Raw genomic sequence first — 27,179 nt, 5'->3', positions numbered from 1 at the left:
TGTTGGTTATTAAGAGTGCAGTTCTGAAGCCTTTAATCATGCAAGCAGTCCCATTGAGTACAATGGGATTGCTTGCGTGATCAAGACCACTGATTTAATTAAGGGCTTGCAGGATTTAGCTCATAGGTTCAGGTTCTGCAGTGAGCAAAGCCAGGGTGCAGGGAAGATCTGTGCAGGATCCGGTCCTTAGGGTGCACGATTCTCAGCTTTGTGTTTGACTGTCTGGCAACACGCGCACCTAGGAGGCTATGGGTAGAATTTTTGAAAGCATTTAAGTGATCTAGGAGCACTGTGTCACAATTCAACAAACTGCCCCAGTATTTCCCCTCCTTGTTCCCTTAAGGACACCCAACCCTAGGCTCCCAATTCCTCAGCTGTCACCTATCTTGGGTAGAAACCCACGTCTTTCCCCCCCACACACACTTCTGACTGGGATTTTTTCAGGCTGCCAAGTTCCCTACTTACAGTGAGTTGTCCCCAGCAAGTCAGACTGCCTGAAGAGTCTGCACTTTGCTTTCTCTGCGAAGGCTTATGAACAGCTGGAATTGCCAGCCATTAAAAATTACCACATGGCTCTTTATAAGCAAGTACCTTTATTCTTAAGGTGAAAGCCTTTCAGAGAAAATGTACTGAAAACAATAAAAGAACCTACACACATGCTGATAAGCTTACCAGAGATCACCCCAACTCCAACAAGGGCTCTGGTCGGAGTCAGTCCTTCACACCCCACCAAGGGTTCTTTCTGTTGTTATAAGTTGGTAATAGCTTTAGCTCAGACCAGGCACACCCATGAATAGGTTAGTCTTTCCTTTACACATCTTGGCCTTTAATCTTCAGGTTATAAAACTGACAGTGGCCCTCTCCTTAGGGTGCAGCTTCAAAAGTCTGGGTTTTTGCATTACTAGAGGTGGGAAATTTGCATTCACCTCCCCCTAGAGATTCCCCAGGCTAACATTGGACACTGTTGGTCCCAAAAGTCCATTTTTGTCTGGCCCATTGTTCAGTGTAGTTCTTTCAAGTTTATAGCATTTCCCAGGGTTCAAATCCCATCTGCCCTGCTAGAGAAGTTGCATGCAGTCCCAGCCCACAATAATACATAACCTTTGCATTTAATACAATGGACTCCAAAGATGATTAAAACTTAATTCAGTAAGGTTCTTCAAGGATGCTGTCGGAAATTGCCATACCTCTCACTCCCACATCAATGGGATTTGTGCTTCTAAGTCACTTAAACTCTTGAAAATACCGGCCTCAACTAAATAAATATAATTAATAATAGTAAAGTAGTACCTGTTGCACAAAATAAGTAATATGTAGGGATGGGGGATGACTGCTGACATCTTACCAATGTCTTCGGTCTTTGTAATTTTTAACCAGTTTACCCAATTTCTGCACATTGCAATCTGTTCAGGTCTGTAAAAGATATCACATTCTGTCCAAATCTCAAAACCTTACCATGCCCAGACAGCACTTAACTCATAATTTTATGATCTGCAATTAGTTCCCAGGTTATTTCTGCTACAAATTACATAGGATTAAATTTGTGCAGTTTAAAAATAAACACCCTTGAGACCCTTTATAAATTATCCCCAGTTTGATTGGTGCTCCCAATATTTGTTGAAGTAATGATGCTCCTTCATCATAAAATGAAATGTAAGAATCCCACCATGCTGGTAAAACTCAGCAGCATTAAGTTAGTATGTGCTCACATTAGCATTTTGGTATGCAAGCAAAAATTAACAGTCCTAATAGGAAGACCCCTGATTATGATTTAAAGACATGGAGCATTTTTTTAGATCTTCTAAGCCAAACCATTTTGCTCTACATAAGTTTTGTTTTAGAAAAAGTAAAGTGTGTACCTGTTGCCCTTCCCAGTTTTTAAAACACGTAATGCATTTTTGGGGAACATTTATTCTTAACTCCGAAAGAAGTGGATTTTTAAATCAGTTGGAAATACTCCATAAATGTCTAAGTTGTGCCTTATATGCAATGGTCCGAGCTGGGAGCAGAAGCTCTAGGAGGGATTCTGCCTCTAGGTGAAAGTGGGGAGGAAAAGGAGGACGATGTCTTTGGGCTTTGGATCAGGCCCATAGTTCCCAAGGCTGTTGATTTAGTTATTTCTCAGGCTGGAATTAGGTGTGGGCGCAGGTCAAGGAAGCAGAGTTTTTCTTTCACGTTGTAAAGAACTGCCTTTCCCTCTTTTTCATTGTCTGTTCCTAGCTATGCCGTGACAGTGCAGGAATCTTATGCTCACCCTTTCGATCAGATCTATTATACGAGATGTACTGATATACTGAACTGGTTCAAGTGCACTAGACATCGGTAAGTGCTGTTACCAAGATATTTTAATCTATTTTGCCTTTTCATCTCCCCGTATACCCACACCTTTGTGTTACCTTCCTGATACCAAAGGAAACACAGGCTTTTCTGCAACAAAATCCTCCTGACTAATGATATGTATTTCAGAAGACTTTGCACTGAGAAATCCAGAGTTCAGGGCAATTTAGGAAACCAGGAGAGGGACAGTGACTCTCTCCTGAACTTTGATCCAGCTACATTAGGGGTTCTCAGACTGGGAGCCCTCAGGGGATTGCAAGGTTATTACATGGGGGGTCGCGAGCTGTCAGCCTCCACCCCAAATCCCGCTTTGCCTCCAGCATTTATAATGGTGTTAAATATATAAAAAAGTGTTCTTCATTTATAAGGGGGGTCGCACTCAAAGGCTTGCTATGTGAAAGGGGTCACCAGTACAAAAGTTTGAGAACCACTGAGCTACATAAAGTAGTTCGATTGCCTAGTGCAAGATGGGACCAAATGGCTTGGAATGTATCACAGAGTCTTTCTTTCTCTTTTAGACTGTTATTTTGAATGTGGGTCAGGTTGGTGATGACTAGAAATGGGACCAAGCTACAAAGTTTGCAGCCAAATCTGAAGTTGAAGTTCCCATAACTTTGGAGTTTGGGACCCATCTCCATCTCTAGCATGGAGTGAAAGGTGTTGCCATCTGATCAGATTCTCCCGGGTGGTGTGAAATCAGCTATTGGCAGCTTGGCTCCCAGTAGAAAGCCATTTAAATAAACACCCAGCTCAGTTGATCCTCTTGTGGGGTCTCCTCCTGCCAGCAGCTACTAATTGGCCTCGATTCCCATTGACTCAGTGGCAACTGAGGGCGCTCAACACCTTGTAGGTTTGGAACTCCATTTTAGTTTCTGTGGTCTGGTGCCCAGAATTGGCCATAGAAGTTGAACTGCTCATGCCAAGACTATTGTTTTGGCTGGAGTATAGCAGACTAGGTGGGGTTGACTTGTCAAATAGAAAGAACATCAAAGGCAGAGCCAAAGTACATTTTCCAAAGTATTGTCCTCTCTGCTGCATGGACAAAGCTAAAACTCCTATTGTGGCTTTTTTTTTTTTTTTTTTGCATTAGCGGCTCCCATCTTGCAAGGGAGTGAAGTCTGGGAATAATTACCGAGTGGAGACAATACACTTTGGGGGTTAATTTCCCCATCTACTATCACGAACTAGAGATACAGCTTGCCTCGCAATAGATCCTTGTGTGGCATACTGAAAAGGTAGTTTCCATAGAAGATTGTGTTGATCCCATCGCTGATAGCTGACCTTGCTGAAACACAGAAGAATGGTTATTCTTGAAAAAGCTGCTTGACCTCTCTTTAGTTCTATGACAATGTTCTCAGATAGTGGTACCAAGAAGGGCGATGTAGACTGATAGTTGCGAATACTGTGTTTATAATACATGTTCTATTGCAAGTTTCAAAATACATATTGATTTTTTAATGGTGTTTTTTTAATATCAAAAGCCTTCATGCATTTTAAAGTAATTATTGAATGCTCTCCTTGCTATAATTTAACACAAATATAATTCCAACCGTAGGCATTGATTTCCAATACTGTCAAATGGCTTTCTGTCTTGCAATTTAGAATAAGTTATAAAACAGCATATCGAAGAGGACTAAGAACAATGTATCGGCGAAGATCTCAGTGCTGCCCTGGATATTATGAAAGTGGAGACTTCTGCATACGTATGTATACCATTTGGATTCATACATTACAATTAAAAAATATCTTCACCCAGAAGGTGCAGAAAAATCAAAGATGCTAATACAATAGTAATCAATAAAATTGAGGGCTGATTTCAGAGCTACTGAGCATCCACCACTCCTTCAACTTCAGTTAGAATTGTGGGTGCTCAGCATCTCTGAAGGTCAGATCTTTACAGTCTGAGGCCCTGATTCAGGAAATCATTCCAGTTCAGGACAGTACTTCAGCACACACTTAACTTTAAGCACATGCCTAAATCTCAGATAGTTTGCATTAGTGTTAGGTGCCAGATGTTTGCCACATTACTTTAAAAAATAGTAATACTCTGAGTTTCCAACCAAAATATCAGGGCATGATAGCACAGTGTATCTTTCTGGTATAACATTTGTCTACCTGGTTCTTTCTCTTTCTAATGTGTCATGTCCCACACTGGTTTTGTCCATATTCATTTTCAAGAGCTATTTCCACTCTAAAGATCAGGTTCTTCACTGATCCTTAACTGCAGTCATCACAGAACCCACCAAAGGGAATTCCCCTCTTGTTCTAGGAGAGTGACTTAGCTGGAGCAGAGTGTGTGGTCTTTATTTTCACTGTTAAAAAAGCTGTATTTTTTAAAATTTCAGAGTAACTAATGTGCATGAATCTATCCGAGCTATCCCAAGGTAAAAACACAGAAGTCCAGGCACATCAGTTTTACCAGGAGGTATACAGCTCTATACACCTTCCAGGGGTTAATCTCAGTGAGTTTATCTCACATTAAAACTGAAGTGCCCGGTCTTCACTATGTTTTACCAAGGGATAGCTCTCACTCATTTATGTGCATTGGTTTCCCTGAAGTGCAAAATACACCCTTTTCAACACTGAAGACAACTTAGGTCCTTCCCATCTCTTCCCCATCTCATCCACCACCCCGTCTTTGTTGTCTTTAACCATCCTGCCGCTTTCTGTTGTGTGTGTGTTTTTTTTTTTAAACATGGTGATCACTACCCTGCTACTGTCACTGGGCCCTCTCTCTCCTAGAGGCTTAAAGTATCCTGCTCCCTCCCATGGCAGAATTCCCAAGAAGAGATCAGGGGTCACTGAGAAATTAATCTCATTGAATTCCCTTCCAATGCTGCCTTAATGAGAGGAGGGGGAATAGTCTGGAGACTGGATTCACCCTCCAAACGACACAGATCCCGGGTCCCACTGGGGAAATGAAGCTCCAGCCACTGCAGAAGAGATGCATCTCCACACTGCTTCACTCAGCCAGTCCTTTAAAATCTATTTCATTAGGATTAGTGGGAGTAGATGGCATGTGGCGAGGGGAGACTATATCCCACAGTGTGTATGATGATCAAAAGAAAGTTTGATTAAAAAACAGTGTGTAGATTAAAGGCTAATTGGGTCTTCTTTCATTAATAGCAGCCTTTATTTCTTGCAAAAGTTAAATAGCTTTGTAATTAACAATGACATGCTTAGGCTGCTGAAGGCTGAGTTAAACTCTCTATTTCTGGCTCTTTCTTGGATTAAAAGCAGGAGAGAAGGCTTTTTTGTTATTTGATCCTTTCCCCCTCTTGTTTGTTGTCCCTTTAAAGAGGAATGTCAGATTCTTTTTTCTCACCTGTTGTGTTGGTATTTCCAGTGTGAATTAGCACTGATATAATCTAGCTTGCTTAGTCTTAACTACTCAAGTAATCCAGAGATGCTTGGCTCTGCCTTTCGTTCGGTGGTGCCTTTTTTCACCCTTCTCATGTCAGTGATGATGATGCACTATGAAAAGTGGTAGATAGGGAGGGGGTCAGATACTTTTCTTTTTTGAATTGTAAGTCCACCCAATTCTGCATTGTCTAGTTGGAGTGAGATCTCTTTGGGACAGGGACCAGTCTTTTTACATGTCTGTAAAATGCATAGAACAGTTCAGAGTGCAGCGTAACACTAATTGCTAATTCAGTGTCCTGTCTCTGCTAGGTTCTCATCTTTAGTTCCTTGAAGTCCCCAAGAAAACTCCCATTGCCTTCAGCAGGAATGCAAGCTGGCCTCTGTGGCTGGGATCATTTTGTTAGTGATGAATTTGGGATACAATAAATCAAAGGATTGACCTTGTTGCTAAGGAGTTGGACTAACATCGGCAGCTGCTGTGTGACGTTCCTGCTCACGAAACTCTGGCCGAATCGTTTGGTTACAACTTATATGACCCCTCGCTAGTTAAATACTGGTAATTTTTCAACAGAGAGTGCCATTGGGGCTGAATTGTACTGAGCAGAGTGCTGCTTTTCCATTATAGAGGAATGTTTATTAGGAAGTGCATTGAGCCCATCAATCTCATTTTATTGGTGACCTAAGATGGATGCGACTCACGTCCAGAGGTGAAAGGCTAGAGAATTAACCTACTTCAGCATCTTACCATATAGCTTTGGGAATTTAACTTTGAGGGAGGAGTTTGTCTTTGTGGCATTTGCTTTTATTGCCTCACTAGGCAAGATTAAAAAACAAAACAATCAGACATGAAAAGTGCACACTTCTTTCCCCCATTGGTGTCTTAAAAATGGTCCCTACCAGTCTGGGAGTTGTACAAAATGATTTCCCCCTCTCTACATATATTTATACGTGACAGAGCTTTCCACTGAGCTGCCTCTGAAGACAAACTGCATCCTCCGGGTAGTAGATTAGAGCAACTATGATTTAGTATACTTTGTTTGCTAAGGGAAGCTTTTGGCGAAGCAAGTGCATAAACTACAGAATCTTTTTTTGAAACAACAAGGGTTCAAATGCCCTTCAGGAAGGATTTTTAAATTGTACCAACTAGATTAGCATCTGTGGTAAATAAAGCAGCTTTGAATGCTTCCTACTGCTTTAAAAAAGAACGTTACATGGGTCTTTTGTTGTTTTGCCCTTTGAGCAGAGCGTAATTGAGGATTTCCCTTTAAAAAGTGCGGCAGGTGGAAAGAGCCCCTAATTCACTAAATGGACTGCTTTTTGTCTGGGAGACCAGTGCTTTCTTCAGTCTGTCCCTTTTAATCTTTTCTTGCAGATCAGATTTATATAAAGCATCCACAGGAGAAATTTGTCCTAGGTAGCACAAGGGGCAGAGATCCAGGCATTACAAAAGTGTAGGGGAAGGCAGAAAGCACCATATTCTCCCCACCACCCCAACCCTTGTATATTGATCCTTGGCAGGAAAAAAAGTCAAAGGGGACAGGACAATGGAAATTCACTTTTTCTTCATATTTTGGGTTATGGAGTATTTCAATTACCAGATGGCTTTTTATTTTTAATTTTCAAGGCTAGTATTCTGTTTCCATTCACTTTCTCATATCTATCCCTGTGCAATGTGACTGGATGGCTCAGAGGTTTGATAATGGCAAATGGAGTTCTTTAGCTCGAGGTTGTTGGTTCAAACCTGACCCAGGTCAGTCGTGTCTGAACCTGGTTGTGTCGTGGTGGTGCTCTCTGGGATGAAGCTAGGTGATCTTAGCTTGCCTCCCGTGGGCAATTATTTGTGTTACAAAACTATTGTCAGTATTACGACTGATTGGCCCCCTTCCTAGCAGTCTTGATAGAGAAACTGTGGATTTCACTGGTTGAATCTCTACTCTGTCAGCCAGAGTGGTGCTCCATCACGGTCCGTTGAGGCACATGAGGATGTTTGTGGTTCTGTCAGTTGCCAGCTCAAGTTGCAACCTTTGAATTCTCTTTCGAGCAAATGAAGAATGACGTTCCCATCAGACAGAGGACGGGGAGCTGCGCTTGCCAGGTCTGGGGGCAGCCTATGAGCACAGCAGGGCCTGCCTGATTCACTAGAGGAAGTCAAGAAGTCTCTTAAGCCCAACGGCCGCAACTAATCTCTGGTTGCTCAATGCTTATGCCCACAGCTACGATTTCTTCTGTGCCTGCCTTGTTCCCAGCCTTCTTCCAGCCCTGCTCCTGCCCAGTCTGTTCCAGCCCTGCTTCCCTACTGGAGTCCTGGCTTTGGTTCCTGACTCTGGCTCAGACCCTTTGGCTCTGATTACTGGCTGTGACCCCTGGCTTCAGTTTCTTGCTCCTGCTCTGATCACTAGATCTGATTCCAGTTCCAGCTACTAGGCCTGACCACCCACATCTGGGTTCCTGACAGTTATTACAATAGTAAGATAAGGTGGTATTATGTATGAATGAGTTTTGGAAACGGATTTTTATCATGATTTTTAAATAGTATATTCCATAACTAATATTTTAAATAATATCAGCGACAAATTGCCATATATAATTTTGTATTCTACTCGTGTGACAATTCATACCTTAGCATTATGCTGGGTTTACAATATTGCATATATGGTGTCATTTTATTTTAAAAAAAATTATATGAAAATATTGTTTTGTTGGAGCCATCTGGCCTGATTGTGAAACATCTGTGCAGTAGAAGTAACAATTCTAAAGCTTCCTGCCATCTGGATGAATTCCAATACTTGCAGTTTGATGCATGTGATGCAACAACGCACTGACACAGCAGTCAAGGGTTCTTCTGATGAAATGAAAAATAGTAGTGTCTGTGATCAGTGTAAAAGTCGGACAGTTGAGGAAAACTCTGAATCAGCAGTTTGAACTTCCTGAATAGTCATAGCAGTTGGTTGTATCATGTCAGATTTGTTGATTTCCTCCCTCCCCCCCCCCCCCCCGGCCCGTGGATCATTAAAATCTTAAATGTTGGCCTGTGATTTTAAATTTCTCTTGGCCAGCAGTCCTGTAACTTAAAGTATATTTTCTAAGGGTATGTCTACACTACGAAATTAGGTCGAATTTATAGAAGTCGGTTTTTTAGAAATCGTTTTTATATATTCGAGTGTGTGTGTCCCCACAGAAAATGCTCTAAGTGCATTAAGTGCATTATCTCGGCGGAGTGCTTCCACAGTACCAAGGCAAGTGTCGACTTCTGGAGTGTTGCACTGTGGGTAGCTATCCCACAGTTCCCGCAGTCTCCGGAAATGAGATTCAAAAGTTCGCGGGTCTTTTCCTGTCTACCTGGCCAGTGCATCTGAGTTGAGAGTGCTGTCCAGAGCGGTCACAGTGGAGCACTCTGGGATAGCTCCTGGAGGCCAATACCATCGAATTGTGTCCACAGTACCCCAAATTCGACCCGGCAAGGCCGATTTAAGCGCTAATCCACTTGTCAGGGGTGGAGTAAGGAAATCGATTTTAAGAGCCCTTTAAGTCGAAAAAAAGGGCTTCATCGTGTGGACGGGTGCAGGTTTACATCGATTTAACGCTGCCAAATTCGACCTAAAGTCCTAGCGTAGACCAGGGCTATGTCTTAACAGGTTTCAAACAATATTTTTTTCATCTTTGTAGAAATGTGTTATGCCAGTGTTAGTGGTTTTTGTAAGAGCCTTTGTGATACGTTATTCAGGCACCCAGCATTCTGTGCATCAATAATGCCTCATAAATAAATGGAAATGATATAACCATACATAAACACTTTATAGCAGGGAACATATATGCTCTCTCTCTCTGATTTTATAGGCGTGTGTTTCTGTGGGTGTCTGTGTGTACACACACACACACACACACACGGTGTGGAAGGCCATTGTTCCTGTGGCCTTAGTAACTATGGAATTGAAGTGACAATGGGAGACACGTTCTCAGCTCAGAGAGAACACAGTTTGTTTGGAATTCCTCCTTTTATGCCCACTTTGTGTGTAACTTCACACAGGTTCTCCTGGGCTGAGTAACAGGGATACACAAGAACTCTCCCCCTCCCCACCAGCCTTCCTAGCTACACACGCCTTTGGAGCAGTGTTCTTAGTTCCTGTCCCTGCTGAGTCTTTCCTCCAAGGGACTAGCTCCCCATTCTCTATCCTTCCTAGCTGGGTCCTGCTCTCTGCAGGCTGGCCCTCCCCCAGCCCCTCTGTATGGGTGCTAAGGAGAATCGCTGTAGAGCGGCTCAGACAGCTGCCTTGCCCCTTTCAGTCTCTCATTGAGCTCAGGCTGATGTTCCTGTCTCCCAGCATGCCTGGTTCTTGATCACATGCTCCCATCCCTGTGCTTGCTCATTCCCTTTACCTTGGGAGGCAGGCAAGAGTGAGCCCCAGCCCTCTTAAAGGGCCAGCATACCCTGTGATTCAGACAAGGTATGGGGCAACTATTAAGGTAAGGGAGAGTGTGCAGACCTCATTGGTGAAGATGTGTCAGGCATGATTCTCTTCTCCTTATGCCATTGTAAATTAAGAGTAATTCCCTTGAGGTCAAGGGAGTTACACTAGTGTAAGTGAGAGGATAATGAGGTCCCACCAAGGGAAGGTGATACGGAGAAGGTGGGGTGGAAGGAGGACACTTCATGGACATGAAAAGAGAGAGGAGAGGAGGAGAAGAATGTAACAGCAGAAGGGGTGGTGTGAGGCTATAGAAAGTCTCAAAGTTGATAAACATTTAAAGAAAAAATTAAGGCACCCTGGTTATCTGGGAAAAGGAGGTAGAATGACTTGCTATTTCTGTAGAATGACAAGAGAAACACTTTTCTGCATACTCCAGGCTGTAGGCAGGAAATACAACAATTGAAGGACACAACAGGCGGGATCAAGGTTAAACAATGCTCACGCGTGTATTTGGGTTAGCAGCGCTCCAGTGCAGGGGGGGTTTGTGGGAAGCAAACATGAAAGAGTCACAGATACAGTCAAATGTGAATTCACTTTCAAAGTCAAATATCCAAGCATATATTTCTTCGGTTTAGTTGCTTAGTTCTAGGTAGCCCTTTAAATGGAGAGTTCCCAAAGACAGGCTGGTGCAAATCGGCATAGTTCCATCAAAGTCAATGGAGTCTGTGTATTGCCTTTGAGGCTTTATGTAACCTTCTCCCCGCTACACTTCTGCTTTAATATCTCTCTGCTCCCCACCTCATTCTTGAGTCTTCTCCCGCTTTCCTCTCCCTCTGTCTTCGCTGCTCTTCAGTGGTGTTATGCTGATTTGCTCTAGTGAAGGATCTATACTGAATAAGACAATTACTGGATTATAATGCATGCCATGTGATTATTGAGAAATCATCGTAAGTGATAATTGCCACCAATGCAATCAATTCACGTTTATTATGGGCTTGTCAATCCTCAGTAAGTAACTGAGTTAGTCCAGTCTGTGTCAGTTCCCATTTTTTGCTCCCCTTGCATGAATAATGGTTGTATATGAATCTTCGAATTACAGTTTAATGCAAAGAAGTTTTAAGCTATATTGTTGGCTCTGGCAGCCAGAGCTGCTGTGGTGTTTGTGGCTTGTGGGGCTGACACTCTGCTGCGGGAGGTGCAGCATGTCCGTCCTTCAGCATCTGTGTAGTGCTATCCGGTGCGGAGCAAGGCCGTGGTCCATTTGGCATGGGTGGTGCTGCTGATGGTTCTTACCGTGGCCCACATGTTGCAGTCCAAGGCCTAGGTTGCTCGGCCCATAGTCATGCTGATAAGCACCTACTTGCACGAGTAGTTGCATGAGGTGAGTGCAAGCAGCAGGATTCTGGCTGTCCCTATGTGGACAAGCTCCCTTGCATCACTGCCTCCTTGCACGCTTGTGTGTGAGGCACTTACCCTTAGTGGGCACGGTGAAACTCCAGAAGATGGCAAACGTTTTCACCCCAAAAAGGAATTGTGACTGTGATGGATAGTCTGGGAGCGTGGAGACATCTTGAAATCCATAAGATTGAAAAGCAAGAGGGCGTGTGAAATGAAATACATGTTTTAAATTAAAGTTGTTTTCTTAACCACTCCTTTCCGTCCCTCTCTAATGGAATTATTTTCCTCTGCTCTGATGTAGTTTTAGAGCGGGGAGGTGGGAGTGGGGGAGGAGGGGCAGGGAGGAGAGCGAGAAATAGCAAGTAAATCTAGTTAACCTTTAAAAAGCACTCCTAGTTGCACATACAAAATCTGAGCTAGCATCTTTTTCACTTTCTCCTATTGTAGTCTCCTCCAGCTGTGACCCTCCCTGACTGGTTCCTTGTTCTTTGTCATACAATAGCTTCCCTGATGTTTAGAGCTATCAGAAGTAGGGGGACAAATCTCAAACAGATTCCCTTGTTGATTCAGAAGAAGAGCTACGGGTAACCTGGGTCAATTTTTTTTCTTCCCATTTTTGGCTGCCTTATACCTTTTTAAACTCTAACTGAAAATGAATCAATATCACTACAAGGACGTTTGACGAGCATATAAAACAGAAGAAAAGTGACATACGACAGTGCCATATCTGATAAAACAGGGTCATCAATAGGACCCTCAGTGAACTTTCATGTGTTTACTTAGTCTTCGTATACATCCGATGAAGTGAGCTGTAGCTCACAAAAGCTTACGCTCAAATAAATTGGTTAGTCTCTAAGGTGCCGCAAGTCCTCCTGTTCTTTTTGCGGATACAGACTAACACGGCTGCTACTCTGAAACTTGTAAGCTCTGTTATTCTAATGGCAACAGAGAACCATTCAGAAAGCTGGTGTGGAACAATCTTTCAGATTTCCCAAGATAATTTAATAACCTATATATGCCACTCTCCACTTCCACCTTAAATGGTGAACGCAGAAATCATATACAGTGTTTCCCCTTTACATTACCATTAGGAACTTGCATGTGAGGAATGGATTCTTTTGTCTTATCACTTCCTCTGAATTCCTTACCACAGATCCTGCTGATATTAAGCTTGCTGGGAAGCAGTGACGCCAGATGAGCCTGTCACTTCAAGTATTAAGTCCAAATGGTTCCATACAGTGACATTAGTTATGCTGTGCAATATACTGCATGATGTCTTATGAAAACCACCAGGCTCCTATACAGCTTAATGCAAATAGATTGTATTTTAATTATTAAACAGGCCTTCAAAATGTGTGTGGAACTTAGCAAGTAACCATGGAGGGTGAAATTGTGTCTTAAAAAAAAGCCTGTGATTTAGGAGATGAAGTCCCATTTTCAAAAGTGACTTAGGGACAGATTTGCAGAAGTATTTAGGTGCCTAAAGATGCTTAGTGGGATTTCCAAAAGTGCCTTGGCACTGAACTCCCATTGAAATCAAGGAGCACTAAATTCACTTAAAATCTCAGCAACAAGAATTAAAGATGAGCATAGATAAACGAAATGTTGACTGCAGGGAGTTTGGATCTGATCTCACTAACTGCTGAAGCCAACAAAAGTTTGCCCTTGGATCGGATTCTGCCTCCCTTCCCCCGTGACTAGTGAGCTCTCAGCATAAGTGACAGAGGTAGAATCTGGCTCATAAACTTCACTGGGAGCAGGAGCACGTCTCTTGTCTTTATACAGGACTGTAAAGAACCAAACCTACTTTTGCAATATGAGCCTGATGTTTTCAAAGGTGCTGAGTACTTGCAGCAGCTCCTGTTGACTTCTCTGGGAATTGTGGGTGCTCAGCATCTATGAGAGCAAACCCTCAAAACAACAATATGTGCTGGTGGGGAGAGTGAAACTAACTGGCCCACTGCTGCTTGCAATGGTGCTCTTGGTGGCCATGCTAGCTTTCAGTGTATTCATATAGTGCTGTAAGTTCTGTGCGTTCAGCATTCATCACTTTGGCCCTGTGGAAGGTAATGGAGCAAAGGAGCAGGAAACTTTAGTAACAAAAAGTAAACTTAAAAATGTGTGATGGGTTGAAATGGCCAGAGGAAGTGACTTCAGGGCACATGTCATTTGTAGATTTTTAGGGGAGCCATTCATGAAATTGGTGCTCAGTCGTTTCTGGTTCCCTGCTTGTTTTCAGTCAGGGAACAGGGTGAAATGGGCTAATTGCTCGGAAAGCAGAGCTCTGAAAATCCACATATCTCCATAGCCCATTTTTGTGGCCTGTGGATGGAGGCGGACCCAGATTTTATATCTAAAGCACTGCAAATCTGCCGATCACTGCTTTATACCCGCGGAGCACTCCTGTGGATCGTAGATTGGATGCGAATACACATTTTGTATCCGCACTGGGTTCTATTGAAAAGCGTCTGTTAGCAATTCTGAACTGAGTGCTGTGTAAAAGAACCCATAAGACATCAAAACAGATGTCCGGTTCTCCTCTCCCCCATGTGGTTTTACTGTATCTGTAATCAAGATCCACCTAGAGCTAGATCACCATGGAGAAATCTATATTTGCTGCAGGGCCAGGCCTGGTATAAACTCCTCTCTGGACTGCATACAGAGACACTGCCAATGCTTTCCTCTTACAGACTTTTTTCTGTAAGACTGTAGCATTTCACTTTAAATGCACATGTGGTTGTGTCTTGGGACTATACACACCCTGGGGGTTTGGCAGCCAAGGGTTAATGAAGCAATGGTCTGTTCAATCAGAGCTGATTGGCAGCCCCACACAGCAGCTGTGAGGATAAGAGGGCAAGGTGGTGGCCAGAGAGACTGAGAAGGGATTTTTGCAGCAGACTGAGAAGCTTCCAGAAAATCCAACACTCCAGAGGCTGGGGGAGCCTACAGAACAGGAGAGGTAGGCAGGAGCTTAGGGAGCAGCAAGGGACTGCGAAAGGCTGGCTCTGGCTGCGCCAAACGAGGGACCTGAGCTGGAACCCAATGGAGAGGGCTGGAAACCCATCCCCTACCCACTCCAGCCAGGGGCTTTTGGAGGAAAGGGTCTTAAAGGCAGGAGACCGAGGGCTGATTAGCCCCCACTAGAGCCACGGCTTCTGGCTCCCCACTATCCTAAAGGGAAAGGAGACTACTGAGGTTCTGGCCAGGAGGGCTCTGGTCACAACAAGGTCTTGACAAATGCAAAACGGGGTGTGGTGTTATAAAGGGGGATGGCAGCAGGTTGGTGTACCCCCTGTCTTGCCACAAAAGGGGAGCTAACAGACAAGGCCCCCATATTACAGGTTGGTTATATTGTGGTACATGCAATCCCCTTAATAAATATTTCTTAAAGTCCTCCAGGGAGATTCTGCTTGAAACTTGGAGCATTAGTGATATCATTGGAAAAAAAAAATAAAATTGGGGTTGGAAGGTTAAATTTCTCTCAAGCTCAGTATTTCAACCATTGATATTTTCACTTTCCAAACCTCACTTTCTTGGATACAGTGGGTAAAGAGACACTGTCAACCTATTTATGCCCAAAGTTTACTGTGCTTTAAAAATACAAATCCCATGTAACATCCCTGATGAATATTACGATGATTTATTTGTATTACTGGAGCACCTAGCAGCCCTGGTCATAGATCAGAACCCCATTATGCTCGGCACTGGACAAACAGAACAAACAGATGGTTTCATGCCCACAATCCAAATTCATAGACTCGGCAAAATCCTGAGGTCTTTACTGCCTCAGTAAGGAATCAGAAACTACCCCAATACCTAGGGAGATGCACATCATGTATGCAGTCTTGAAAAAAGACTCAAGTTTTTTTTAAAAGCAGACCAGCTATCTTCTGCAGCATCTTTGTACAAATACTGTACATAAATAGGCAAAAGTCTGCTCTCAGTTTCCATACAGTAACCAGTGGAAGAACTGCTCTGAAGTTAGAAGAGTTATTGGCAAAACACTGGTGCAAGAAGGATCGGAAACTGTCCACATTCACAGGTTTCAGATTTTTGGGGGTCTTTTGCAACCTAAATCTAGCCACTTCCACACTCCTTTTAAAAACAATGTATAAAAGTTACCTTTATGTAAATACTACATAAGATTTACCTCCCTTTCAAGGGGGCCAACACAGGTTGACCAGAATCTCAGTAACTTCTGACAATATATGTAGAGGGAAAAGAAGTCTCTGTCTCCAAAGGCTTTTTTCTGGTTTGGAGTGAGTGCATGGATTATGGGTCATGAATCAGACCACAAATCTGACTCTTGCAATAGTAAATGGTTTCCCTTAACAATTAATTACAAAGGCAAGACAATGGGCCTGAGTCTGCCCTCATTGCACTTGCGCAACCAAGGGTCATCAGTGGAGTCACAGAAGTATTATGTTGATGGCCTGAGATCAGAATCATCCCCAGTAGTTGTACAGTAACATATGTCCTGGATCTCTATTTCAGCTCAATTCCCTAAATAACTTTGAAATGTAGCTAGTATTTTACCACAGTTTCTTTTAAAGGTGAGACTATTGTATTCATATAAATATTGCATCCCCACTAAGGTTAGTCTAGCTCTCCGAAAACACTGTAGCATGATCTTCAAACAAATTGCCCCTCTGTCCCTGATCTCATCGGTATGACCTCCATTTGCAGTGTGTGGACTCATCTGAAATGAAATCTGATTTTGGCCCTGTAGGACACATGTTGTGTAATTGCCCAGCTTCAGTAACAGCTGTAACTTTAGCAGTTTGGCCACATTCACCTATTTTTGGTGGGGGGTGGGGCGGTGAGAGGGAAGGATTTTGTTAGGTTTGTTTGATGGAAGTTGGAATATGACCGAACAAGGATCTCGTTTGAAAAATCAATACTTTCCTCAGTGCACTACAGGACTAAAAGTCATCTAGGGAAATCTGTGTAATTCTATTTTATAGGTCTTGTGTTGTAGAGCAAAGTATGCAAGAAGCATAGCGTGGTCAGGAGTTCTCAATTTGTCTATTTTTGATCTTTTTTTTGTTGTCGTAATAACATTTTTGTGTACCCATTCTCGCTCTCATACACAATACACACATTCTGCCTATGAAAATCAATCGGCAGTGAAGCGATGTCACTTACGGACAGAAAATATGATTTTCATGGGAAGAGGGCCATAATTCATGGCAAGCCAGCAATCAGGGAATTATGGACATGTGACAGTGTTTTGGGATACAAAAAATACGTTTCACCGGGGCTAGGTTGAATGATAGATTGAATTTGTGCCACAGGGGAATTCACTTAATATCCTGGGTTCGTAACTTTTAGCAAAATGTGCAAGCAGTGCAATTCTGAAGTGATTTCTAGATTCCCCAAGGCTGCATAGCTTTGAGACTGCATTTGAACATTTAGGGCCAAGTTCTGCCTATGTCCCTGTCACCATGGCTCCAATTGCACATCTAAGGGCAGAAATTGGCCCTTGTAATTGATGTTATAATTGCTTTTTTGATAGTAGCCCATTTACTTTGGCATTGTCTCACATGCTTCCTTTATCACAATTTAAATCAGACAGGCACGAGACCAGTGTCGGAATGTAGAACGTCTCAGCGTTATTTCAGTAATACCGTCATCGGAATAAACCAGGGCTGATCATAAATCAGAGCAGGGTGTTGGAAAATAACCGAGCTGAACTGGCTAGTGCGAGGCCCTGCTGTCTAGGAATGGAATCTCCCTTCAGCTGCAGGGTTCTGTGTGGCCCTGCCCGTACACGATAGAAGTACTTACCTGACCGTCTAGAAATCGGCTCCTGCTTCATCTGAAGGCCTTTGTATGCTCCTACCTCTGTATGTGATGGAAGTGCTCACTTCTCTCTGACATCCCATTTTTAGCCACAGGAGGGATATTCGCAAAAAGAAAAGGAGTACTTGTGGCACCTTAGAGACTAACCAATTTATTTGAGCATGAGCTTTCGTGAGCTACAGCTCACTTCATCAGATGCATACCGTGGAAACTGCAGCAGACTTTATATATACACAGAGAATATGAAACAATACCTCCTCCCACCCCACTGTCCTGCTGGTAATAGCTTATCTAAAGTGATCAACAGGTGGGCCATTTCCAGCACAAATCCAGGTTTTCTCACCCTCCACCCCCCCACACAAATTCACTCTCCTGCTGGTGCTAGCCCATCCAAAGTGACAACTCTTTACATAATCAAGTCGGGCTATTTCCTGCATAGATCCAGGTTTTCTCACATCCCCCCCACCCCCATACACACACAAACTCACTCTCCTGCTGGTAATAGCTCATCTAAACTGACCACTCTCCAAGTTTAAATCCAAGTTAAACCAGAACATCTGGGGGGGGGGGGGGTAGGAAAAAACAAGAGGAAACAAGCTACCTTGCATAATGACTTAGCCACTCCCAGTCTCTATTTAAGCCTAAATTAATAGTATCCAATTTGCAAATGAATTCCAATTCAGCAGTTTCTCACTGGAGTCTGGATTTGAAGTTTTTTTGTTTTAAGATAGCGACCTTCATGTCTGTGATTGCGTGACCAGAGAGATTGAAGTGTTCTCCGACTGGTTTATGAATGTTATAATTCTTGACATCTGATTTGTGTCCATTTATTCTTTTACGTAGAGACTGTCCAGTTTGACCAATGTACATGGCAGAGGGGCATTGCTGGCACATGATGGCATATATCACATTGGTGGATGTGCAGGTGAACGAGCCTCTGATAGTGTGGCTGATGTTATTAGGCCCTGTGATGGTGTCCCCTGAATAGATATGTGGGCACAATTGGCAACGGGCTTTGTTGCAAGGATAAGTTCCTGGGTTAGTGGTTCTGTTGTGTGGTATATGGTTGTTGGTGAGTATTTGCTTCAGGTTGCGGGGCTGTCTGTAGGCAAGGACTGGCCTGTCTCCCAAGACTTGTGAGAGTGTTGGGTCATCCTTTAGGATAGGTTGTAGATCCTTAATAATGCGTTGGCTATGTAGACTCCCTCCTCAGGCCCTACGCTACAAGCACTCCCAGCTACCTTCGAGACACCACTGACTTCCTGAGGAAACTTCAATCCATCGGTGATCTTCCTGATAACACCATCCTGGCTACTATGGATGTAGAAGCCCTCTACACCAACATTCCACACAAAGATGGACTACAAGCCGTCAAGAACACTATCCCCGATAATGTCACGGCTAACCTGGTGGCTGAACTTTGTGACTTTGTCCTTACCCATAACTATTTCACATTTGGGGACAATGTATACCTTCAGATCAGCGGCACTGCTATGGGTACCCGCATGGCCCCACAGTATGCCAACATTTTTATGGCTGATTTAGAACAACGCTTCCTCAGCTCTCGTCCCCTAAAGCCCCTACTCTACTTGCGCTATATTGATGACATCTTCATCATCTGGACCCATGGAAAAGAAGCCCTTGAGGAATTCCACCATGATTTCAACAATTTCCATCCCACCACCAACCTCAGCCTGGTCCAGTCCACACAAGAGATCCACTTCCTGGACACTACAGTGCTAATAAACAATGGCCACATAAACACCACCCTATACCGGAAACCTACTGACCGCTATTCTTACCTGCATGCCTCCAGCTTTCACCCTGACCACACCACACGATCCATCGTCTACAGCCAAGCTCTGCGATACAACCGCATTTGCTCCAACCCCTCAGACAAACACCTACAAGATCTCTGTCAAGCTTTCTTACAACTACAATACCCACCTGCAGAAGTAAAGAAACAGATTGATAGAGCCAGAAGAGTTCCCAGAAGTTACCTACTACAGGACAGGCCTAACAAAGAAAATAACAGAACGCCACTAGCGGTCACCTTCAGCCCCCAACTAAAACCCCTCCAACGCATTATTAAGGATCTACAACCTATCCTAAAGGATGACCCAACACTCTCACAAGTCTTGGGAGACAGGCCAGTCCTTGCCTACAGACAGCCCCGCAACCTGAAGCAAATACTCACCAACAACCACATACCACACAACAGAACCACTAACCCAGGAACTTATCCTTGCAACAAAGCCCGTTGCCAATTGTGCCCACATATCTATTCAGGGGACACCATCACAGGGCCTAATAACATCAGCCACACTATCAGAGGCTCGTTCACCTGCACATCCACCAATGTGATATATGCCATCATGTGCCAGCAATGCCCCTCTGCCATGTACATTGGTCAAACTGGACAGTCTCTACGTAAAAGAATAAATGGACACAAATCAGATGTCAAGAATTCTAACATTCATAAACCAGTCGGAGAACACTTCAATCTCTCTGGTCACGCAATCACAGACATGAAGGTCGCTATCTTAAAACAAAAAAACTTCAAATCCAGACTCCAGCGAGAAACTGCTGAATTGGAATTCATTTGCAAATTGGATACTATTAATTTAGGCTTAAATAGAGACTGGGAGTGGCTAAGTCATTATGCAAGGTAGCTTGTTTCCTCTTGTTTTTTCCTACCCCCCACCCCCCAGATGTTCTGGTTTAACTTGGATTTAAACTTGGAGAGTGGTCAGTTTAGATGAGCTATTACCAGCAGGAGAGTGAGTTTGTGCGTGTATGGGGGTGGGGGGGATGTGAGAAAACCTGGATCTATGCAGGAAATAGCCCGACTTGATTATGTAAAGAGTTGTCACTTTGGATGGGCTAGCACCAGCAGGAGAGTGAATTTGTGTGGGGGGGTGGAGGGTGAGAAAACCTGGATTTGTGCTGGAAATGGCCCACCTGTTGATCACTTTAGATAAGCTATTACCAGCAGGACAGTGGGGTGGGAGGAGGTATTGTTTCATATTCTCTGTGTATATATAAAGTCTGCTGCAGTTTCCACGGTATGCATCTGATGAAGTGAGCTGTAGCTCACGAAAGCTCATGCTCAAATAAATTGGTTAGTCTCTAAGGTGCCACAAGTACTCCTTTTCTTTTTGTCTTGTTGGTGAATTTAAAAGAAAGAAAAAAGTTTTCCTAGGTCAGGTGCTGTGCTCTGCTGATTCCGCCTGTTTTAACCTCATTAGCAAGTTTAACAAGTGTTATTCCTTGCCAAGTGCACTAATGGTTGTTTTAAACCTCATGGTTGGGGGTGGAAAATCATTTATCAGAAACTGTTAAATGCTGAGAATAATCCCCAAGAATATTATTGTACTATACCATCGATTAGCAGAATTGATTGAAGCCATGCAGCTTTCACCTGAACATAGTATGGGGAAACGATTGTTTTTAGCTGGAGCAGCAGCAGCAGGGACGTTATAAAACCAATTGCTGACTTTTACTGATGCACAGTTATTAATATTTAAGCCATTTTGAAAGAGTCTTTGCAGGCCCAACCTTACTTGCCTTGAGGACAGAGGGAAAAGATTGGGCCCTAAAAGTGGCAGGGTCTTTGTGGGCCTAATACTCATAGGCTGTTATACAAAGAAAGTAGTACGAGTTTGCCTTCTTAACACAATGGTCTGAGATAGCCCTCTCCCAAGTTAAAGCCAGGGAGTGAGGTTAAGCTCTGTGATGATTTCTTGCAGAGGGTGAAATCCTGGTCGATTGACGCCAATGGCAAAACTCCCACTGACTTGATAGGGCCAGGATTTCACCCAGAGTCTCATGTCATTGAGGGGCAAATTTACTTCCTTATTCCACAGAGGAGGTTGTGGGGCCTGTGATGCTCCTGACACTGACACGAGTATGAATACCAACCTCAGGGTAACTTGTGGCACCTTAGAGACTAACCAATTTATTTGAGCATAAGCTTTCATGAGCTACAGCTCACTTCATCGGATGAAGCTGTGGCTCACGAAAGCTTATGCTCAAATAAATTTGTTAGTCTCTAAGGTGCCACAAGTCGTCCTTTTCTTTTTGTGGATACAGACTAACACGGCTGCTACTCTGAAACATCAGAGTTAAAAACCAGGGCCCAAACCCCAAATTGGCTGTGAGTTGTAAATTTAGATTTCACCAACCAACTTCACCAAGTGCAAATCCTCAGGCACTTTGACAGCCTTAACACGGAGTCACGGACTGTCCCGGTGGGTACTCCCATCTGTCTTGCCACCAGGGAGAGCGTATTTCTGTGCTAAATGGCCCCTTATGCCAAGAATCACAGCAATATTCAGGTTAGTCCTGGTCCCAAAGGGCCGGTCACTTACGCCAGGTCAATTTTAGTGTGAGACCTGCAGCACAATGCTTGCAGGCAATCCTGTAGTAATCTATATGAAGGTTTATTACATAGGAAAAGGAAATTAGAGAGTTATTTACAAGGCCTAAAGCAAATGAACATAAACACACAAATAAGTCATAGTCAGGTTTCAAAAAATAATATAGGGTTCCCTATTCAGCAAGCTCTACTTGTCCTTTAGAGCTGTCCCCAGCTGGGGATCTCTTAATTATGTCTTGAAACTCCTCCTGAGTTCAGGCAGCATAGAGATCCTCAGTTCCTTTTGGTTGGGGTTTTTATCCCTCTCCTGCCATGTGCTCTGAGCTACAAACTTAGCTGATGGGAAGAGTCCACCTGGACTCATCTTCATGGGGAAGAGAGCAGAACAGCAATAGGAACCATTTAGTCCTTTTGTTGGGCGTTTGTCGGTCCAGATGTAGGGAGTTGCCAGTTGTAAGATTCAACCACAGCCCAATTGGTATCGATGGGTCTCCTCTTTCTGGAGGGTCTTAACAATTTCTGTAGAAGAGCAGCTCTTCGCACTAAGTAATGTTCCTCTCCTGTATGGCGATTCATTGGTCACAGAGGCTCTCAGTACAACCGCTCAAATATTACAATAGGATATGGAATACCGATATTACAAGTAAGATGAATAAATACAGCAACTCACAAGAATTTAATAGAGCTTAAACACTAAATGCAGTCTTGTCATTTGAATGCCTATTTTATCAATTCTAACGCATGAATGAGCCAGACAGATCCTAGCTATGTGTCTGTCAGTGTCCAGTTGAAATGTGGTGATGTTGGCAGGCCCGGTGCCAGCTCATGCCAGCGTCACAGGGCCTGCCTCCCCAACTCCTATGTATCCCTGGAAGCAAGGGCCATCCATATGGAGTCTGTGGGTCCTGGACCCTGACTGCATGGATCTCAAGACTCCCCCTTAAATATGACTGTTCTTAGCACTCTTGAAACTGGACATTAATATGTCTTCACTGCAGAGTTAGCTTGGGCTCTTACTTAGGTGTTCTCCAAACCCCCACTCTGGTCCACAGAAAACCCTCTCACCTGAGTTTGGTGGTTCATTAAACCTGGCCTAGCTGGCGTGGCTGATGGGGTAGGCTTGAGCTTGAATGCTGCTTTCACATGGGCTGGTAACCTGCCCACTTTGCAGTGAGGACACTGGCTAAATCACTCAAGTGCTGATAGTCCTCTAGTGCCCAGGACAGACAGGTTCTCCCACAATTTACTGGCAACGAATCCTAAAGCGACTCAACTTCCTGCAGCACAAAAAACCAGGGGATGTGCCCCTGGAAGTCCTAGCAACACACGGAGAGCAGGGTACAAATGGGGAGATAATAATTCAGGTAAGGCTTTGCAGTGTGGCTGCTCACTCCCAGGCAAGGCTAACCCAGGTTCTCAGACCTGGGTGCTGCTCACCCACGTTAACTTTGCAGTGAGGACATGCTTTGAGTAGCAGAGACGACCACCTGTAGCATGGTGCCATGCAAGATAAGTACACTGTGCTTATTCCAAAGCTCCACAGCCAGGAGAACTGGACGATCTTTCAGGTTATCAGACAAAACACTAAATTTTTCTAATCAACTATTTAATATCTGGAGCCCAACATTACTAGAGCAATTAAAAATAAAGACTAAAGTCAGAGAAAGCTGAATAATAATGTAAAGTCTGGGAAGAATTTAATTTGTAGGTCTATTTCACTGAGGAATGACCTTATATGTGGAGTGAATCAGTGTTTGTAATTATAGAGTGAATAAGTGATAAGCATCAAATGAATTGTTTCAGAACTCCCTTTGTTGACTTTATTCCATGATAAGGAGCAGTTGCTGTGTGACCTTGAATATGGTGAAATAACTCATGCTAAACGCATTGATACAAAGTTGGCGTTTTGGCAGGACTTTGATGTAGGTCATTTTATTACCAGGCTGAATCAAACTACAAACTGATCTCATACTCATGCCAAGAATGCTAATAATAAACTGATCAATGAGGTGCTGGATTGTTCAAGAGAAGGTGATCAGGGGGAAAATGCAGACATAAAATCACTGGAATTCCAAGGGTTGAAGTGTCAGCCTTTATGCTGGGAGGGATTATATTACTTGCATTAGTGCACGTTTTCTTCATTCCGGAGTGTTCTAGCTGTGTGTCGAACAGGACGGTGTCAGAACATACGCACTCATCATTATTTTTCTTGACCTTTCTGTGCAAGTGATTTTTATAGTTCCATTAACTAGTAGGATCGTTTGCAAACCACTGTACAAAGTTTATTATGAAGAATGCCCTGGGGCCCATTGTATCTTATAATGTGGAATGTTAATAGAATGAAAAATTAAATTAAACTCTAAAAATTATAGCAAGACAAGACTTCTCATTTTATATGGGAGAATTTGAAATTTTTACTTGGTAATATTTCGGAGTAATGCCCTATTCTGATCTTTTATATAGATGCTATAGATCTGATTCAGATCAAAGACAATAACAGCATTCCTGATTATACCCAACCTAGAATAAATTGGCTTATGTCAAACTTCCACTTAAGGCAGGGGCTTTCTGTACCTTTTACACACACAGCCAGTCAGAAGTAATTCCACTGATTTTAAATGGCTTTACTCCAGTAAGGTTAGAATTGGGGCTCTGCCCTATTCATTTAACAAGTTCCGTTCTGTCTTGGGCAGGCCCTTGTGTAAAAAGACACCATTAGGTCAAACCAACTCAGAAAGTTGGTGGCCTCCAAAAGGGAAAGGTAGGGACTAGTTTGGGGGGTAGGGAATATATATGAGTAGAGCCCTGCAAACCTGCGGATATCTGCTTTATATCCGTGGAATCAGATGCGGATATCCATGGACCATGTTGGCGGAATGCGGATTGGAAACAGATACAAATTTTGTAACCACCGGGGGCTCTAGGCATGAGTCTCAGTGAAATTTTTGTTTTCATTTCTCTTGGACTTCCAACAAAGGCTAAGATGTGCATAACTTTACCAACTAGTGGGATGGGGTGTTCACCGATGGAAAAAGCAGATTTTGCCCATTGTGTTTTCATGTCAGATTTTTTTTTTTTTGGTCATAGTGAAAAACGTATCTCTCACATTTCACAGTATGGTGAAAATAAGACTTTTTGTGCAGCTCTTATGCAGGAAGCAAGCTTCTTTTGTGCTGTGTAACAGTAGACATCTATTTAAGGGCTGTAATGTATCACTTTCTCTACCTAGCAGACATGTCTTTGAGGCATAAGATACGCTACAATATGCTTCTATGTCTGTTGCCATTTAAGCTTAAATAATAGACCGGTAACACACTGAAAATGCCAGTCAGTTTCACAAACTGCTTAGGTGACAGAAATCCTTATGTGGGAGGGAACAGAAATGTCTCCTGGTCAGCCTTCTGCCTCACAAGGTATGCTTTAGCCGGGAGCTAAAATAATTACCTAGTTAAAAAAAAAAGAAGTGCTGCATAGTTTTATAGAAAGAAGATGACCTGATGTTTAAAATATAAATAAAAGGAACAGAAAGATCTTGGACTCTTTTGGTCTCGATTCTCTCCTGTATACCAGTGTAAATCAGGAGGGGGTGTCCCAAAGTCAAAGGACTAACGTTGGTGTCAGTGAGAACAGAATCAGCTTCTGGGCTAGAACTAGGCATGGCATGTGCAAATGCTGTTCAAAGTACTCTATACAGCTCTTAATATGGACCTGTAACTCCACTGCTGGTCCATACTCGATCTCCTCCTGAGTGTAGATTACCAACTGTCCTGAAATGTCTTTGCTAAACTGTGTGGTGGCTCACATTTGTGTATGAATGAATCTCCATTTCTCTCTTGCCCTGGCATGGATTTGATCCCATGCTTATGGACCAGAAGAATGCATACCTGTCTTTGGAAACCTTTATGAAAATAAAATAAATGCGCAAAATAGAGTAGGACAATTAGAGCCTAGAGTATTAGTGATCAATATTTCATACTTCCTGCAATGCTGTCCAAACAAAAGATATGAAATATGAATGAATTACAGTTTTGACACACACACAACCCACAAAGGAAACAATCTGATAGAGAGAAATCCTGCAGTCCTTACAGTCAGGCAAAATTCCCATTGATGTTAATGCAGGATTTGAGTGGCTGAGGTCTATCAGCTTTGACCCATAGTTAAAATTATAGGAAAACCACTTACCAGTTGGAGCTGGAGAAACTCTTAGGGGTGAAATTTGAACAGTGTCCCTGATGAGCCAAACCCAGAATTTTCAGAGGAATGGCCACCTAAGGTTTAATACCAACTTGTGCTGAAAAATGGCTGTAGAGATCCTAGCTGGTATTCCAAACAAACTGGCAAATAAGAGAGCCCTGCTGTCAGTGTTTGGACACAGGCCTAATTTGTGGGGATCCTAGGTAGTGATCACAGAGTGATTTTCCCCCTGAAGCACCTGGCCTGGGCCACTGTCGGAAGACAGGATATTGGTCTGATCCAGCATGACCATTTTTATGTTCACATGATGGCTGTTCACTGGCTAATGTGAAAAGAGTTTGGTGATCACAGCGAGCGTCCCAAAAAGATACTTTCAGAATCAGCCCTCATAATGGCCTTGTTTTAAACTATGGACATTTTAGTTATGGAAAGCCTGATGCCTTTGAAAAAACAGGGGCACAACTGCAGCACTATGTGTAAAATTATTTCTTTTTCTCAGTCTATTTTGACAAATCTGTGGTGGATCTCAACACATATTAAGACAGAGTTCTTTTTTTTTTTCCTTATGAGCTGTAACACTTTTGTCTGTGTTTTTAGAAGCTGGCATTCTCTAATTACAATCATTAAGGTCAATTTGGTAAAGGTTTTATTTATTATGAAGTAATAATTGCTACACGAAGTAATTACTAGTGTCAGGGTTTTTTTCATTACAAAAAGTCAGATTGGGATATGAGCTTTTTTTATGTCTATCAAGAGAGACCTATATGGTTACTTTCATAACCTAGTATTAATTAAAATCTGCAAATAGTGTTTTTGTTTTAAAGAAAATATTGAGCTTTATGATGCAATTTAAGTGTTGTGCTTACCAACCATTTCACACATTTGACAATACTGTGTGGTGTTTCTCCTTCACAGCTCTCTGCACAGAGGAGTGTGTGCATGGAAGATGTGTATCTCCAGATACCTGTCATTGTGAACCAGGCTGGGGAGGCATTGACTGCTCCAGTGGTGAGTAGAGGCCCGGTAAAAAATATGGATATATTAAAGAAACACACTGTTTTTAAAAACAAGTCTGAATGAAATCTGTGGCTTAGGACACAATTACTTTAAATAGAAAATGAGAAACATCAGTTTGGTTATTTTGCAACAGTTAATTAATTTGGGGCATGACTCCTGCCCAGCTAATAAAGAGGTGATGACTTTAATTTTCTTTGTTCTTGTCTTTATAAAGCTTTATTAAATGCAGTGGAGAACATTTTTAAACTCGTATTTCCTGTTAGTCAAACATTAATGAT

General features: G+C 42.9%; 1 protein-coding gene across 8 annotated transcripts in view; it reads left to right on the top strand.

The window, feature by feature from the left end:
* Positions 1-27,179, top strand: part of MEGF11 (multiple EGF like domains 11) — a 380,480-nt gene that overhangs the window by 113,712 nt on the left and 239,589 nt on the right. For all 8 annotated transcript variants that reach the window (XM_075133231.1, XM_075133230.1, XM_048866672.2 and 5 more), the window contains exons 4-6: positions 2,221-2,322; positions 3,940-4,040; positions 26,800-26,892. In XM_075133231.1, the coding sequence (XP_074989332.1) occupies positions 2,221-2,322; positions 3,940-4,040; positions 26,800-26,892 (296 nt within the window). The remainder of the gene's footprint in view (positions 1-2,220; positions 2,323-3,939; positions 4,041-26,799; positions 26,893-27,179) is intronic.

The sequence above is a fragment of the Caretta caretta genome, chromosome 10, assembly GCF_965140235.1.
Source record: "Caretta caretta isolate rCarCar2 chromosome 10, rCarCar1.hap1, whole genome shotgun sequence".
NCBI lineage: Eukaryota > Metazoa > Chordata > Testudines > Cheloniidae > Caretta > Caretta caretta.
This window is presented reverse-complemented; position numbering and strand designations above follow the sequence as displayed.